The following is a 19061-nucleotide window of genomic DNA, read 5'->3' as shown; positions in this document are numbered from 1 at the left end:
CTTCACGTTTATTATCCTGATGCATACCCCAGCGACACATGCCCATCATGTGGACACACAGCGACACTCGCACACATGCTTTGGGAGTGTAGAACAACTCCTCCCGACTCTACCTCAACCAAGTGGGAGAGGTCCCTCAGGAGCTCACTTCTCGCCGACCAGCAATGGGCCGTCCAGCAGGCCCACGAAGCGGCCGCCAGGTACTCCCTGTCGGTGGAGACGCCCGCTACGCGCTAAGCGCGTCCTGCAGGACTGAAATAAAGTTTTTTCATTCCATTCATACTCTGTCCCAATGCACCGAATAGATGCAGCTATGACGCTGATTCTTAATCCACAGTGGTGATCTACTGCTTGTGGTGCTCGATTACCAAACCAAAGGTCGTAGAGTTTAATCGCGGTTCTAGAGGCCACCTGTCAGTCGAAGCGAAATGACAGATGCCCGTATGTTCAGATGCAGGCGCGTGGTGAAAGACTCCAGGAGGTCAATATTTCCGGAACCCTCCACTAAGGCGCCACTCTTTTACAGCGACAAAAAGAAGATTCACGAATTAATGAAAAAATAAATAATTGGTAATGCTAAATTTTGAGTATCAAGTCATCCATTCGTGTGCTTGCACTTCTACCGGGTGGTATATATAGCAAAGGGATGAGGCTGTGCTTTGAAAAAAAAAAAATGAAGACCCCGAATTAAATGATTGATAAGTGGTAGAGATCAATTAATTTTCTCGGCTCCAAGCAATGCCACGATTGCCTAAGACTTTGAATGACGGGTAGTTTCCGATGGAGACATCAATATCGTACGAACAAAAAAACAAGTTCCAGAATTGCCGATTATTTCTCGACTACCTAATGCGAAACGAGACCAAAGGTGCACGCGGGTTATATTACGGTTGCAGATGAATTCATGATACATACGTACAGTTACTAATGCCTTTGTAGTTGAAACTTTGATTACAGTTGTTTTATTGCGGTTATTCTTTTACTTGTTTCTATTCAGAATTTAACTATTTTCCCCAATTTGCTCTATCGGCAGTGAACATCTCAGAATAGTGGGGTCGGCCACAGGGAAAGAACAATAATAGCGTGACTCGAGGCGCGCTACGAAACAGACCTTTCACATTGACAGGCTAGTGACGGCGCATGACGCTCAACCTACATTTAGGCACCTGAGACCTTGCCTAAATCTATAGGTTGCTATATTCATCTCTCCTTATCTTGCACAAAAGTGGACCGTTAATCAATTGGAACAACAAAACAATTGAAGTATACGAGAAGAGGGGAGGGGGGCGGGGAATTCATACAACGCTTATGTTGCCTGAAACGTTTTTTTTTAATTTTTCCTACAACAGCAGAGCACAGGAACAGGTATGACGATAATTGGATTGTCAAAGGTGCAGTCGCTTGGAAGTTTCCCGAACCACAGTTCAAATAGCTGCTTTCTGCTTTCACACACTTAAGCTCAGTGATTCGAAACATTTAGGCACCAAATTCTTTCCGTGTTTCTGGGTTGTGAAATGGCAGCGTTATTACGGACAACGTTCGTCCGGATATTAGCATTCGAAATTTTCTTCTTACTTCAAGGCCTCGCTGCAGATCTTCAGTCGAAGGACGATGTCGTTGACGCATTCAAGGTATGCAAGAGTTTTTGCAAATTATTTGACGGGACTAGCGTTTATACACGCTAAAGAAAGTTTGGCAATTATTCGGCTATTCTTCGTTACGCTAATATATCGCGGTGAATTCTGGCCTAGCGTGGACGTACTTATACGTGGATTGACTTGTTCGGCGTACTCTTAGTGCTTAGCGGGATAACAACTTAAGAAGCAGACGATGGTTATAGCGCGAGAACAGAACGACGACACAGAGACAACAATGCTTCTTGTCTCTGTGTCATCGTTCTGTTTTCGCGCTGTAACTATCTTCATGCCATACCAACTAGCCCAAGCTGCCACACTTTCAAGAAGCAGGCTACGAATGGCGCAGGTGCGGGTGCTGCACCTTCTTACGCCCGCAAAAAAAGCGCAATACTGCAATATTTCATGTTGCATTGGGAAGCATGTATACAGGACGCGTGTGTTTGTGATGCATGAAAGCTATTTTTGCTGCGTTTTAAAGCAGAAGTTCTTTTCGCTTTGCTTATAAGCACAGGCGTGGCCGTGTGGTAGAACATCCGCTTGCTACGCAAACGACCCAGGTTCCATTCCCCCTCGGACCATAACAACCCTGGTTTTGTCCCAACTCTTCTCGATTGTTTGGCCACGCACAAAATGACAACTTTTCATTCACAACGAGCAAGCCGACGCAGACACCGGAATTTTTGTGAAACGAGCTCTTTCCGCTATCGCGTTTAAATTATATTGCCATCACTGTGACTTCAATGGACGCTTCACGAACATTACGATCTATTTGGAAGGTAGCTGCGAGACCTGGCGTGGCTCTGTGGTAGAATACTTGGTTGCCACGCCGAATGCTCGAGTTCGATTCCTGCTTTCACCCTGACATTTATTTTCATACAATCCCCGGGTCAACGCAAACAATTCCAGCTTTTTCTTAACGCTCACGTGTGAAAGTTGTCTATGTGTGTTCTCACCGTTCCTGGGAAGATAAGAAGTGCCAATAGTATGTGGCCCACGCGCGCCCACGGGTATGTGCCACTGTTCGGTGGGGATTGTTTGACGACATACGCGACGGAATCGTGACATCATGTCCTGACCAGTGAGCCATATACGTGAAACCATGTTACCAACCATACTAATTCTGGTTTACCCCATGGTAAGGGGCTGATCACGCGAGCACCCTGACCTAGCCGTATATATATATATATATATATATATATATATATATATATATATATATGCCTAGAAATACTACGCATTGAAAATGTGGAGCACCGCGAGACTTCAGCCGAAACAACCCGATGTCTTCATATATAATTAGTCCTCAGCTTTCAGCCATTAGCGTAGCAGTCTCGTACACAATCATTGCAGACCTGGTCGTATGGCTGTAGGCACAAGGCTGATGACATGGTGAGTTAAAAGTAGAAGTTGTTTTAAGTGGCCGCCATAATTGAGACCTTGCAGTGAAGTCACGTTTTTCAGCAATTCCCGTTCTTTTCCGAAAGAATATGAATGCAACCATTGCACCTCTTTCTAACGCGTGACTATCTCAGTGTTCGGGTACAATTGCTTTGATATAAAACACGACGTGCGTGCATAATTCATGTTACTGGATAAAAACGTGAACGCTCTAAAAAGGAAATACTTAGCGGAACTTAATGATGGATAATCGGTAAGTAATTATACAGTAGTAAGTTATACAGTGACAAACGACTTCAGTTTTGATTCAACTCAAGATGTCAGTTTTAGCAGAAAGGTCATACACTGAGAGCGAAAACTATGCGTGTAAATGTCTTTTTTGCAATGTTCGTAGTGTTATCAGTGTAATACGAGTTTTATTTTTTGCCAATGAAGATGCTTCTAGGCTTTCTCTAGAAATAAAGACAGTGTAGTCACCACGAATAAAATCTACGTCATGCGTAAGCACTTCAGTATTACTTGTTATTCGGCTAGTTGGTGCTGGTTAAAAGGAAAGGGCTTGTTACGGAAATACTTCACTATAGCTTAAGTGACATTGAAACTGAAATGGGCAGCAATACTAAGGCAAATATTTTGGAACGCGGAATTTGATATACACGGGCTGCAAGCCAAAAGTACAGGTACTGAGATAGATTTGACTTGCATGTAACAGGCTTTCCCGGAGATACTTGCGCAAAAACACTAAAATTATCCCGAAATACAGATACGGAAATACATATGGTGAAATACGTTTTTCTCGGAATGCTCAACGACATTTTAGGGACGAAGCTCCTTAAAGCGTTACCGGTTCGTCCATCGTAGCCGTTGTAATGTGTAACAAGTATAACATTTTGACCTCCAAGGTGGTGCCGGTAAAAGATTTCATCCGTGCGTTGCTGAACAATAAAAAATTGTGCTCAATGTACATGCCAATGGCTGCTAATGGGGAATGAGAGACAGAAGCATTCGCCTTTTAGTTAACGCGCACGCTGCGATCCCCATTAGCAGCCATTGGCATGTACACTGAGCACTATCTCGCTGGGTTACACCCAGCGAGATAGTGCTCAGTTATACTCGCTGGGTGTAACCTCCTTAGTTTTAGAAAGGTTTAGCGAACGTTGAGCCGCAGTGCCATAAACACAATGAACTAGTATATACCATGAACTCGAGGCGGTTAAAGGTGGGAAGTAGACCCGAAGAGCAAGCCGTAGGAAAGTGTGCGTGTGCCACCTCTCGTTTAATCCTTAGAATGTCCGCTGGATGGTGGTGCTTCTATATGGGAATATATGATGAAAAGATGCGAGATGGTGGTACTTGAAGTGTTGTACAGATGGACGAACGGACACACAGACAAATGCATGGATGGACGCATGAACGGACTCAGGGCGGATGCATGGACGAACGCAGGGACGGACGCGCGAACAAACGCACGCACGAACGGGTGGATGGACACATAGACGGTCACACAGACGGACGCATGGACGAACGGAAGCATGAATGAATGGACGGACGAATGCTTCTCCCCACTCTACATCATTCGCTCCGTGGATATGCTGCCAATTTTTTTGGTTCAACATATTGTTGTGGACCATGTTGCAGTGCAATGAAACTTGCATATGAAGCATATCGCTTGAATCAAGAACCACTCTTAGTTTGTTACACGCAAGATGCGGTTTTTGAGAAAGCTGCTGGGCTAATTAACAGCTTGTCAAATAAGGTTTTCTGATGACAGCGATGGTTCAAATTCAAAGATTGCACAACAAAATAGTCTCTCAAACACAGGAGAGAATTAAAAGGTGGTTCTCACGGTTGTATTAATTTGTTAAAACACCTAAAGGTACGGAAATACCTTTTCTCGGGTCAACTCGCCACTGAAAAAAATTTTAGGGATGCTGGACATGGTCTCAGAGACAATTTCTGCGTATTTTCAGTCAATGGCGTTAGACCGTTTTGCCACGTGCCATTCAGTGCATCTAAGAAACAGTTCCTGGGCTGTCCTAATAAAGTCCCAACCGGCAGTCCGCCTTTCCCTCGCTAAGTACAAACGTTTTGCGTTGTTCTTTCAAAGTCTGTCAACTCATTGCTGAAAACAACTAATGAGATACAGCCCAACCCTGCATTGAAGTTGCCGATTAGATAACTCGTTAACTAAGTTTCCAATTATTGACTTCAGTGCGCCAGTGTATATGAAAAAGTTGTTGTCCATCGTATCATAAGGCGAACGTCCTTTTTGCAAATCGGGAATGGTGCATAATGTTTGAGATATTCATTAGCGCAATTCCATAATACTGGGAGTGGGCTTGTTTCGTCTGCCAAAAATTGGACACTGTGTTTCACTATACCGGAGTTAGACGCCACAAGGAAGTGACAAAATTTGAATGAAGGTTCGTTGTGGTATTGTCTTGATGGGAAAAGGTGTAAATATTCTTACTTGCACCAGAAAAACGCCCTTTTAGAGTGTGATGTTTTGTGCATAACCGCCGAAGTTTATGCGTGTCAGATGAGGCATTAGAGTAGCTTTTTGCAATATATCCACCGACCTTATCCGTCAATACGGCGCTGAGTTAAGCATGGTATGAATAATTAGAGGTGCTTCACACTTAACACTTCCCCCCACTCCCCTTATTCTCGCGCTGTTTTTTCAATCTGCTACCGGGCATGGTGGACTCGCATGCTTTTAGTAAGTTCTACTGCGTACCGTTCACTAGGCACCCCAAAATATTGTGGGACTTCCGCTTCCATACAGACATCCATGGCGACGCCGTCGAGAAGTTTTTACTTGGAGCATCTCGACAATGTATATTCTAATCAAAGTTATGCCGATGTGGGTGTTTTCAGTGAGTTTATTTTCTATATTCCAGGCTATGGCAGCGTTTCCTTATGCGGTTGCTCTAGCAGACACTGATCGGGATGGAGACCTTGATTGCATGGCTGCAGTTCGACGAGAATACAGCAATGACCCACCCAGAGCTGTGTTTGACTCTTTTATGAAGCGCCCCAACGGTGAAATGTAAGATGATTTCACTCAAGCACAAATAAATGTTAAAGAAACCAAAGTGCACGCCCTAAAGAAGCATGACCTCAAGGAGCAAGACATGCTCAGCCTTACTTAGGGCTTCGTAACAAGAGAATTACTAGAGGCACCCCATGCCTAGTTCTCAAAAACTGCGTGAAAGTGCAAACCTAATACTCTAAATTAAGACAGGAAATAAACAGCATAATGGGCCTGACCCTGAAGCAGAGACTCAGAAAGACAGAGAAAACAGTAAGACTACAAAAAAATATATGTGCACAACCTACATCACATACACCTCTCACGTGCATGGGGCAAATATTAGGCTTATTGCTTTAAATCAAGTGGTGGCACGTGTACACGATTTTTATCCAATCAATCATTCTCCACTGCTCCAATTATTTACCGCATGGACTGTAATTCGGTTCGCCCGACCAACATCGAAAAGGAGTTAGTGATTAGCGGTGTCACACGTGCTGTAGTGAAGAGCTAAGAGTTCCTTGTCCATTTGGCATTGTTGCTACGCTCACGCAACCAGCCGTTCATGCATCTGCTTGTTTTGGTCGACATAGTGCTTAGTGCTGGTTAGTAGTACTTTGTAGTATTTGTGGTGATGGTTTATGTAGCGCCCAGTGTTTTTTTCGTCTCGCACCACATGGTTTTCAACGCCGTTTTATTGATGAGACAGATAACTTCTAGGAAGCTCTAAATGTAGAAAAATTAACTCATTCAGTTTTTTTTTTTCATATCCAGAGATACACCATGAACGTACGGAAAAGTGGTCGCCTCCTCTTTGCTGCACTCGTACGTGGTGTTCATCTGCTGAACCCGGCTTTTACGAGACCTCGTACTATTTAGCATGTCCTAAGATACTAGAGCCACCCCCATATCACGGGTATCAAGCTTCGTCCATGTAGCGCCACATTGACGCGTGCTTTCTGCTACGTAGATGATTATGAGTTGCACCGGAAGTGCGACGTCATGGCTCCCAGTCCGACAGTCAACGAAACCTTTGACATGTGTGAAGAACTAGTGAATCAAGGGCCGGGCCTCAGCATTCGGTATGTTAAATATTCGAGCAAAGGGCAAATATAAAGCTGTGTATTAAGAATGCTTTTGAACATTGCTGATTTCGAACGTACATACCCTAAATAAATATTGCATAATGAAAGTTGACCTCATGAAAAAGTGCGTCCCGCAATCAACCCACTTTTTGTAGGCAGAATACCACCAGCCGTGATTAAAAATATTCTTACTTACTGGCACATGACAACTTCACTGCAGAATGCTAAAATTTCTCCGGGTGGCATGAAAAGATCTGTTCATCACTGCATCACGTTGACTACCCAGACAAAGTGGGTAAATCCTACAATGATTATATTGTCACAGGGTCGTGAGGTGGATGAATAGAGCAGACTGCAAGTTGAATGTTAAACTGTTTATTCGGGCCTAACTTGTGGCCACGCAAAAAGAAAGTCAGATTCCAGCAAGACACTGGCACTTATAGCGACGAGCAGAGCGTCGGCCGTTGATCAACTGACAAACGGTGAAGCGCGTCAGCATTCATACACTGGGCGTCGAACATTATAACGTTATTGCTACTGGCTGTGTACGTTCCAAAATAAAGTGTATTGTCCACGAAGTGGGCGTAATCTTAACAGAACAATGTACTCTAATCGTGAATCTTCTACAGCAACGAGGCGCAGTTTGCACAGGGCATTCTAGACAGGCTTTTTGGCCGAAAATCAAAATAAGCATAAGTGTAAATAAGAAACAGGCATGGCAATACGCCACCTCTCACATCACCCCCACTGCTCACTACAATCCTAACTCGCCGGAACGCCCACTACCACTCCGGCCGCCATTGCCACTTCATCCACCCACTTCGTTCACCCACTTCACCAAAACATCTTCATTCCCCTTGATTGAACCACAACGCACGCCATTAGCTTTCTTTTTTACTTTAGTGGCCACCAACCGGAGGTGGCAGAATTTTTTTGCCTTTTTAAAATTGGTCTTTATATATCTTTTTAGGTCAATAGGTTCATCTCATTTTATGCTTATCTGTCTTTGTTGTTGCATTTTTTTTGCGCGAAGCACTTTATGGGACCGGGCTGTCGTATTCGGTCGTAGGATGTTTGCTCTCGTATCTCGGCGTAAAGTGGGCAAAACATACATCACAGTTATTTGAGCGCACACTTGTTTTATACAAAGGTCTTCTTCCTCTAGTTCTTAACGCACCTCGATGATCATATTTTTTTACGTAGCTGACATATCAAAGGTCCAACATTCTGCGTACAGAAGACGACAAAGAAGAAGGCTTGTCACTCGCCTGTGCCTGCTCTCCTACATCTTGGTCAATGCTGAACGCATCGGCGTAAATATAAATAGGCACAACTCGCGTTGTTTTCACCTAGTAATAATAACGCGCGTGAAACTATATTTAGCGTGGCACTCGAGTACACCCTCTCATCAGAGAAGTCTTCTTCCTCTCCTGTCCTTGAGGCATCTTGATGATCATATTTATACTGAGATGACGTAGCAAATTGTTCTTGTTCACCTATTACCCATGGCGCGTACCCACTATAGGGGATTAGCCAAGAGTCAAGTGGTTTTATAATATAATGTGCAGATTTACACGATCAACCATTTTATGTACAGATGACGACATAGAAGGAGGCTTGCCTGTGTCGTTACCCACTGGTCAAGGTATCACAATAATTAATGGATACACACACTATTCGACCTCTTATTTCTCATATTCATCTTCTGCTTCGGTACGAGCGCTCGTGCGCAGCTTTATCACGCATATAGCAAGGAGAAATGCGAGGGTAAGGAAGATTGCGAAAAGAAGGATAGGGATATAGAAACAGAAAGACAGACAGGGATATTAATAAAAAGAAAATTAACATTCAAGAGATCAAAACATCTGCGAAAGACAAGTGTCTTAGGCAGCGGTATTTGAACTCGCGTACCCACGATGCTAACGTGAGCGTCTCAACCATCAGGCTGTTCAAGCAGGTGTACAGGAGATGACTTAGCCTTGTGTAGTCCCGTATGGTAAAGAGGCAGAAAAGATAAGCGAGAGTGAGGAGCACGAAAACGAAGAAGGAAAAGAGCAAGACATAGCGTATAATTAACGAGAAAGACAGAAAGAGAGAGACAGAATAAAGAGAAAAAGCAAGAAATAAATCGAAAAATACTGTGACACAAACAAAAATATAAATATATTGAAAGAAAAAGCCAGATAGAAGGAATAATTATTTACGATGATAAATATTGCCTTCATGTGCATATGTCTGCGTATAAATTCCAGGTATTTTTATAACAACGGATTTAAGTGCAATACACACATCCGGCGTATTAAGAATAAAGCAATAAGTTCACTGGGTTTTCTTCGCCGTGATTTCGGTCAGTTACCATAGAAATTGAAATAGCAGCTGTATTTCGCGTACGTTCGCAGCATACTTGATTACGCTTGCGTTTGTTAGGGTCCGCGGACATCTGATCTGACGGAGTAGCTTAAAGGGTGCACAATGAGGCATCTCGGTTTGTACTCAACAGTTACAATACATAAGCATGACGCAAAGTGGTTGTAAGTTGTGGCAGGCTTTGCGAGATCGGCGGAAAAACCTTCAACTGAATTTTTTCCCGCTGTATACTATTTTAAAATCGGCATCGAGCGAGAAAAGTATATTAAGTTACCTACTTACATGTCATCGGGACGCTACCATGCACTGAAAGTTTGCGAATTCTCTTTTATAGCTGACGTCTTAAAGTATTTTTTTTACACGAGCCATTAGAGAATGGAATGCTCTATCGCCTGACGTTGTAAGCATTTTGGAGAACGGTGTATTTTACCACACTTTGTGAGTGTCTTTACTTTGTATATCTTTGTATGTAACTCCCTGGTGGTAATGCCCAATAGGGCGATGCAGGTATGCAATAAATAAATAAATAAATAAATAAATAAATAAATAAATAAATAAATAAATAAATGTTTTATATGTAGGGCTTCACGTCCCAAAACCACCATATCATTATTGGAGACGCCGTAGTGGAGGGCTCCAGAAATTTCGACCTCCTGGGGTTCTTTAACGTGCACCCAAATCAGAGCACAAGGGCCTACAGCATTTTCGCCTCCATCAAAAATGCAGCGTTCACAGCTGGAATTTGATCCCGCGACCTGCGGGTCTGCATCCGAGTGTCTTAGCCACTAGAACACCACGTCGGGGCAAAATGAATAAATAAATAACTGTATATATTTATTTATTCATTTGTATTTCTTGCATTGCTTAGATATTCTCCAAATCTTTTCTGGCGGGGTCGAAACATTGCGCTTTAGCGAGTAAATTTTTCTGATATTGTTTACAGCCGCAAAATCACCTACCACGTCAAGCCTGGTCCTACAATTGACTCAGTGGAGCTCACTGTCAACGATGGTAAATATGGCCTTGATGTGCATGTGTATGACTACGCAAATAAATTTGCAATTTTCGGAGAGTCAAGGGGATTCTAAGAACACTGGAGAGGCACCTGCACTGAACAGTACTAAATTTATCGGCAGTATTTGATTGATCCGTCACCCTTAACGGCCTGAGTTTGATTTTAACTCGGACCGTGAAATTTACTTTATTTGTATTATTTGGATATTTTTCGTTTTCTTTCGGTCACGAACACGATGATTTTTTGCTGAAAACCGACGGCGCCCACGCTTATTTCCACGCTGATGCCAGAATTTCCGCGAAACGAGCTCTTTCACGTCGTCGCGTTCACAAAGGTAATGGCCAGCGATTGGAGACATTGTTGAGATAGCCGCCGAAATATCCTGCACGGAAGGTAAAAACGGAGCTCAATGCACGTATCAGTGGCGAGGCGAACTTACGGAGTCACTCCCGGTTAGTGTGCCAACTACGAACACTTTGTGGAGGAACTTTCACGGATCACTGAGTTGTTCACGCACCTCATGAAGACCGACGTGTAATTCCTGTGGGCAATGGCACAAATCGAAGTTTTTCAAAAAAGGAAACGGCACCCCCAGGAGCCTCCAATACATGAACATTTCAAATAATACATCGACACGAAAAATACCTACTTCAGTGCCCTTCACTTTGAACAAGCAGTGACGCATAGCCTCAAGGCTGAGACACTCTCAGATTGGAAGATCCCTGATTCGCAATGCAGTTCAGGAAAAAATATTGTTTTTTTCATCATATTTTGGTGCTCGTGAGGCCTGCGTAAGGAGAATTTTGTTGAGCGAAAGAGGTTTTTTGCAACACCAGTTTCCCAAAGTCAGTCTATTCACAGATCTGTCTCAAGGGCCCATTTAAGAGGTAATTGGTAAACCAGATAAGCCTAGAATAAAAGTTCGTCTGACTTGGATAGGTTGAACCATGCTAGTCCCTTTGGTGTCGCCGCCGTGATAGACCTGCTTTCATGGGCATTTGTTGTCAGGGAATACTGACCAACAGCAAGAATCTATGAAGCTTAAAAAGTAATTTTCAAACCTGCTGTTCATTTCTTGGAGTGAGACGTATCTCGTAATAATCGTGTGCCTGCGCTTGAACAATTGCCTTGTTCACCAGGCATTATATTTGATGATAATTTGTGGGGTTTAACGTCCCAAAACCACCATAAGATTATGAGAGACGCTGTAGCGGAGGGCTCCGGAGGTTTTGACCACCTGGGGTTCTTTAACGTGCGCCCAAATCTGAGCACATAGGCCTACACCATTTCCGCCTCTATCGTAAATGCAGCCACCGCAACCGGGATTCGAACCCGCAGGCTGCGAATCAGCAGCCGAGTACCTTAGCCTTTAGACCACCATGGTGGGGCCACGCATTTTAATTGTCAGGGTGTCATGAGAAATGATAGGTTTCCCACTACTCTGCTTCCTTTTTAAAAAGAATGAGCGTTAGATGTGGGCAAAGCTCCTAACAACACAAAACTTGTGAATTTAAGATGGCTTCGTCAAGATGTAAATGCCTTTCAACATCTAACGCGCATTAAGCTTGCATCTGCCTCTCCAAATTGTGTTGTGCATACGCATTCATTGAAATTGTTGACAATTCACAGATTATGACCACGTGTCAGAAGGCCACTTCTTCTTCTCAGACTACAAAGACTGTGTCATCATGGAATTCCCCATCGATAACAAGCCAAGTAAGCCTACTGCTAGAGTAGAAGGCATTGGCATTCTTGTAAAAGCAACTTGCGGAAGCCTGTTGAGCCGTGACCTAGACTAACCAAAATGTCTACCAGGCCTGTCAACAGGCCTAGTTGTCATGAATTGCAAACTACTGATACCACGGCATGAACGATAGTTGTAAAACTACATACGTATTATCTTATTAGCTTTCGAAGTGTTAATAGCAGGAAGAAGTGTGTGCCAATTGCTTTGCCATTTTACGTACTCTTCTTAATCGCTATCTGAAATAAATTTAATTTTTGTTTGTTCTTTATGTGTCACAATATGGTGTTTTGTGAGCATAATTATATTTAGTTATAACAATATAATCAGTTTTTAATGTTGCACATTGTCCGTAACACGCTTTTGTTCATATAGCTATTGTTTTACTATGTGACTGTTTTTTAATAACCAAAGTAATTTCAGTGTTCCTTTGGCTAGTAACTCAGGTATATGGACTTCTAATATTACGTTTTTGTTGAGGAATCCAGAATTCAGAAGTTCAGAATTCATATTAATTATGCTGCATACTGCTATTGCAGCACACAACATTGTTGGTTTACGTTCGCCTTCGTACGAATACATTCCTTACCTATGCAAGTTAAGGAATACGTCAATGAAAAATGTGTACTCAATCTTCGTAGTCAGTGGATACTTTGACATCATCGATGGTGTAGTAGTCTTTCACCAATATAAAATGTTGTGTCTATAAGCGTCATGTTCATTGCTCAGCAATTCCCTGTATTGCATAGGTAATACATCACCTCCTATTGTTCGCAAGAATGATTTTTGCTGCAAGCACAAGCTGTTGTCTCCTTTATTATTAAAACTGGTCACAATGCTCCTGCTGGCTTTGCTGGCTGCTCTGTACGCTGATTATTTAACATGGAGGTCCCACAAGACTCACACGTAGGCATTGAGGCAGACATACAGTTAGCCGCGAGTGTAGTTGACCACTCGACCCACCAGTGCGGGCTTCAGGTGATCAAATTCCAAATCACAATTCATTCACATACGCCCCTCACAAAAGTACATTACTAAAATTGAACTTTCACTGTAGACAGCTGTAATTCAAGGGCTAAAGAGAAGCATGGGGACTGAAGCTTATTCTATACAAACAAAATGATCAAACACAAGATTCGCCAAATACCATAAGGCTTGAGACTAGGTGAGCCGCATGTTCAGCTGGGTCGTTACGAAACACGGCAGGTCATGGTGCAAGGATGCCTGGAGGCTGGCACACGCAGTCAGTTGATTATTTCTATTATTTTCTATGCTCGTACCTAAATAGCGAGTAGAGAGGTCATCTTTTACAAAATCGTGCAGTGAGCTCTTGCCCTCCGCCTGAACCCATAGAACCACCAAGCCCAAGACGTGGTGAACACCTTAATTTTGGGAACTTTGATTAATATACCGCTGAAATCAACACGCCTGACTCCCATAGGTAGAAGCGGGTCACTGTTCATTAGCCCACCTGCATATTCAGCGCACCAACATCAAGCAAGATAGCGTTCAACTCCTACTCGAGAAGACGTGCGCCTTCCACGAATACCCTCCCACAAGCAACGTGACAAAATAACAGGATAATGGCCGGCAACTGGCACAGGCAGAAGCTCCAGCTGTCCACCATTATAATTCAAAACTCGGCATGTCCTACAAGGTCGCCTCCAGCTGACAATTATTAGCACGTAGTGACTATGAGACAAGCCCCACCAACCGCCCTGTAGTTGGACCTTCTGCTCACATGTAGCTAGGAGGCAATTTGGCAGCTGGTGCCGCAACTCACACGATCTGTTACCGGGCATTCCCACTCGACTTCCCTGATCAGCACCATCTGCACTGGAATCCTGTGTACTTTTACGCGAAAATGTGTAGCATTACCAATCTAACTACAGCGTTTCATTCCATCCACGTAACGGGTTATGTAAAGCGGTGAAGCGGTTTTTCCTCCGACTCTAGAAAAATGCTATGCTGTATCTGGCAGTTCTCAAAACCTTTGACTCCGTCTTTCCCGGGAGTTGCTCACACTGTATGAAGATGTCTTCACACGTCTACTACATGCTGTGTGAATGCCTCAGGTCAAGGCACAAAATGCTTTGGTCGGAGCATTCTAACCTAATTGTAGGAGCCGTGCCCTACAGTGAGCGGTCCCTGCACACTTACTCTGTTAACCAGTTTGCCACAACGAGCTTCACTTACAAGATTGCACCAGTACGGCTTTAATATACCTACACTCTTACTCAGATGTACCGTACACCCTATTAAGCGAAAGCAAAACGGAGAGCACCCACTTAAATACGTTCACTCTGGCAGCATGATCTGCCTTGGTCATCTCTTCGGCAAACAGTTTTCCTCTCCGCACCATAGTACACAGGATAATTAATCGTGCGCGGAATTTTCGCGGAATTAAAGCATTGCCGAAAGTCACGAGGCCAAAGACGCGGACGCTGTGGTGAAACCGCTAAGCTAATATTAAACCATTTCCTAGTGTAAGGGAAGACAGTATAAGCTGGCATAAGAACGATGCCTCCTTCTAATAGTGGGCCGCCAGAACATACCAGATTTGTTGTGTTCAATGTGCCCTGGCGGTCCCTATGTGGTAGTCTAACGTGTGTTTTGCCGGACTGCAATAAAGTTTCGCACCCACCCACCCATTTTGTAAAGACACAGAACGATTGACTACTTTCACTACTATTATCTTGCTCTCAGGGCAGTGGGCAAGCTGAAAGTGCTACTTCTGATCAACGTGTGCCATCAGGGACCATTAGTGGAGTGCTATTTTGGGAGTTTTTCTGCCGCAATCGCAACATTTTCTTAAAAAACTGGCTGATCTAACATAATAAGAAAGAGGAGCTAAAATGCTAATATATTCATTATTTGCACCGATCTCACGGCATGCAAGTCTTGACAACACTGAATTCATTTACCTCACTTTGTCAATTTTCCGCAGTGTGTGTGATGTGGACCCTGAAAACAATGGCCGGCGACATTCCAGCCATCTGCACAGAAAAACTTCAAGCCAGCTGCGAGGACGCTGTATTAGCTTACGACGAGGATACATGTGGACCACTTGGCATTTAATATTTGTGTACTTCAACATGATCAACTTCTAAACAAAAAGTATTGTTCTGTGCAAGAGAAACACAAATGAATTTATAATTTTTATGACGCATTCGTGCTAGAGCACTGCATGGGCCCGGGCCGGCCAGGAAGCTTGGATTCACCCGGCCCTCAGCTGGGTCGAACCAGGTAACGGATTGCTGGATTGGGCACGGGCCTGGCTTGGCTTAGTTCTGGTTTCATGCATATCGGTATAAGGGCGAGTGTTCGCTGTAGGGCTCTTGTGTCTGAACTTGTCATTCAACTTATTTTGTCGCCTGAACAGCTCACGCCTTCTGAAATGAAACCTACTGCAGCAGTAGAACATGCCTGATCCACATGAAATTTTCTTCCACACGAGTGCCTGTTGAAAGATCGCTTATGCTTTTACTTTCCACCTTTGTTTCCCCACCGTAGTCGCCACCTTTTCCTTTCTGCCACACATGTCATTCTTCTCCGCTGTTTCCGCTACGGTCTGCAAGCCTGATACCGCAACCGTGAGCCAGAGGCGGCCGTCAGACTTCGCTAACTTGTTCCAAACGACGGCTTCGGCCATCGGGAACTAGGCAACCCACTTTCCCACTTCCGGTCGCGCAAAGGAGCAGTGACACCAACTTGTAATCTCGTAATGTTGCATTTATTCGATTGCTTGGTACGCATGAGTTTTTTGACCGAAGTATGAATGACATATTTTGCGTAAAATATATTCTATTTCGAGCGCAAAGAGCATCCAAAGGTTCAAGGGCGCGTTCACTGCCATGAGGCATCGACAGAATTTTGACGTGTTCAGCGGCCACTCCTAAGGCACTGAGGGATGATATGCGAGCAGCGATGACGTCGGCATTGGTATTGTTATCCCGATGCCTCATGGTGTCTACATGTGGCATCATCTGGCGGCGAAGTCTTGCTACCTAGCAACGGCTCCACTTGCTTTGTTTAGGTCAGTTCGTGCAGCGCGTTCGTGTGATTCGTGCGTTTTCGTCGTGCTGCTTCGGGTGAATTGTCGTGAAGTTGTCAGCGCGACTGTGATACTTTGAAGTCATGGTCATCGCGGACAAGTAACGCGAACGCAGCGTTCATATGTCTTACCAGCCAGCGTGGCCCTGTATAGCGCCTACAGCTACCCGGTGGCTGCTCGGTCCAGCGTCGATTTCAAAATCACTGCTCAGAAGAGGATCAAACCAAAAATAATTCGCCTCACCACGAATCGCCGAGATTTCATATTCTTAAGTGTTCTTTTGAATTTTTATCATCACTGGTGGACACTGACGATGACAGCTATGACAAGGGGGGTGGGGAGGGGGTCGAGAGACGTGCTATACACGCGCGTGCCGAGCAGACAAAATGTGACCTGAAACTCGCCTCGCTACTTCGTGTGACCAAGTGACTAGGTGGGGCGGGACCACGCAGCACAGAAAATTGGTGGCCTTTGCTCCCGTTTTGAATGCGGTACTGGTCATAATAATCTATACTAAAATAGTTTTCCGTCCCTCTGTTGTGGTATTACAACCGAATCGTTACTAGGGGATCGATAACTATACGTTGACACAAAAAGCATGCCATGCTTCAAGTTCATCTCACTGCTCCTTTCAATGGATCGCTCTCCAGACACCCGACACGCCCCGTTTGATAGGGAGGGCCAAGTAAGCCGCCAGCTATCTCCCTTTCTTTCATATCGGAGCTCTGATACAAAGTTGTTTGGGAAGCCTTTCGTGCATTCTTGTTTTAAGCTATATAACCTCCAAAAACAACCATATGCATCTTTAGACAACAGTGAGGACGGTAGCCCACTCGCTGATTTGTGTTGCTCGCTTTGACAGATCCATGGCGCTGGTGTGATGGTGACTCGGGCACGAAGGTTGCGTCAAGGAACCTTCCTTTCTTAAGAGCGAAAACATAGTGCACGCTCTTTTCCCATCCTCAACACACTTCGTTCTTTTAGGGTGCTTCTGCAAACATTGTTGGCACGTTTCCTCTCACAATAACTGGCACATGTTCGTAGTTGAGCACGCAGATTTATGGTTTAAATTGTGATCATCGAGAGTAGTGGTGGTTCTTGACTGTTGCAGACATTGTTTTTTTGTGTAGGGCACTAAGCACTGCTAGATACCAATCAAATAAATAAAAGCTTACCTCACTACAGTGTCTATTAAGTGTAGTTTGTTGACGATTAATTTGACGAAGAACGACATTTTCTCATTTTGGTTCTTCTAAATGTATGCAATGAAAAATGGCATTTATCCTGTGGCATGCACGAGAACGAAGTTATTTCTGTCTCTTTTTACGATGCCCTATGGTAAAAAACACGGACAGAGTGTTATTTCAATAAAGCTTTCTTCAGCACTTACGTTATAAGAGTGAATGTTTATTTGCTCAGCCACCACCATAGAAATTACTTTTTGTAGCAATAAACGCGAAGTATATATATATATATATATATATATATATATAGGCAGGCATGGTGGTTGAGTGGCCGTAGCGTTGCATATAGTCTAGTAGATCCTCCGTGAGCGGTCACAACGTGGTTTATTTCGACGTTTCGGCCTAGAGTCTGGCCTTCATCAGGAATAAAGATACAGTTTGTCGGTGCTCAGCTTTATACAATCTCAAATCAGAGGGCAAGGTAAGAGGAAAAAAAAAATAGAAAAAAAAGAAAAGAAAAGGAAAGAAAAAAAAGAGAAAAAAGATAAAAATAATATACGGTGAACGCCCCTCGGGTGCCCCCCTTCCACTTTTCCCTCCACTCCCCCCATCTCTCTCCCCCCTCTCCCCTTCACCTTTCTGATGTCAGCGGTCTGTGTATGTTTCCGTTTGTTTCCGTGTCAGCGGTCTGTGTATGCGCTAGTGAACGGGTCGACTTTCTTGCACAAGTCAAGGATGTCTTCGATATAACTTGTGAAGGACTCACCGGTCTGCTGGGCTCGTTCACGTAAACGCTGTTCAGCTTGCAGCTTACGAACAGCAGGGCGGCCGAACACGTCGACGACAGCGGTTTTAAAAGCGGACCAAGTCGGGAAATCAGATGCGTGGTTATTGTACCACATTCCGGCCACACCCGCAAGGTAGAAGAACAGGTTACCTAGTTTAGCTGCCTCATCCCAATGATTGGGGACGCTCACACGTTCGTACATGGCAAGCCAGTCCTCGACGTCGGTGCCATCCGCGCCGGTGAAGACAGGAGGGTCGCGGAGCAAAGAAAACGACAACAAGGATACATTTATACAAGACGGATGAATTGGCATCAATAAATTTTTGTTTCAATTACCATGAAACATCACAATGCACGATGACTGTAAATAAAAGCAACGAGGTCAAAAGTACGTGGCTAATGTGCCACGCACTTCATAGCCTGCAGAATAAAACAGCTTGCGACTTTTATACAGTGTTTTCATGAGTCCTGGAAATGCACACTTGAAGTGCGTATGAATTGAATTGGCTGAAACATGGCTAAGAGAGGGATAATAGCAACCCGCTGCGGTGGTCAAGGGGTTATGGCGCTCAAATGATGACGTTAAGTTCACGGGGTCGAAACCCGGCCAGCGGTGGCCGCCTGTTCCCTGCAAACCAAAGTGCTCAAAACTGGTGTACTTAAGCTTTTTTTTTGTCAATCCGCTTGTGTTTTTTTTTCCCAGAAAGCGCCATACTTCATCCCCACTTCGCGGTTTGTTCTTTGTCGTGCCGGCTTCGG

At 44.1% G+C, this 19061-nt stretch overlaps 1 protein-coding gene across 1 annotated transcript; it reads left to right on the top strand.

Annotated features, from left to right (window-relative positions):
- Positions 1-1425: 1425 nt before the first annotated feature.
- LOC119186803 (uncharacterized) lies at positions 1426-17720 on the top strand. The gene is made up of 5 exons (XM_037435209.2): positions 1426-1631; positions 5936-6084; positions 10462-10529; positions 12163-12249; positions 15225-17720. The coding sequence occupies exons 1-5, from the start codon at positions 1515-1517 to the stop codon at positions 15353-15355; spliced, it is 552 nt and encodes a 183-aa protein (XP_037291106.2). The 5' UTR covers positions 1426-1514; the 3' UTR covers positions 15356-17720.
- The last annotated feature ends 1341 nt before the right edge of the window (positions 17721-19061 follow it).

Source organism: Rhipicephalus microplus, chromosome 1 (assembly GCF_043290135.1).
Source record: "Rhipicephalus microplus isolate Deutch F79 chromosome 1, USDA_Rmic, whole genome shotgun sequence".
NCBI classification, from domain to species: Eukaryota; Metazoa; Arthropoda; class Arachnida; order Ixodida; family Ixodidae; genus Rhipicephalus; species Rhipicephalus microplus.
Note: the sequence above shows the minus strand (reverse complement) of the source record. Positions and strands in the feature narration are given on the sequence as shown.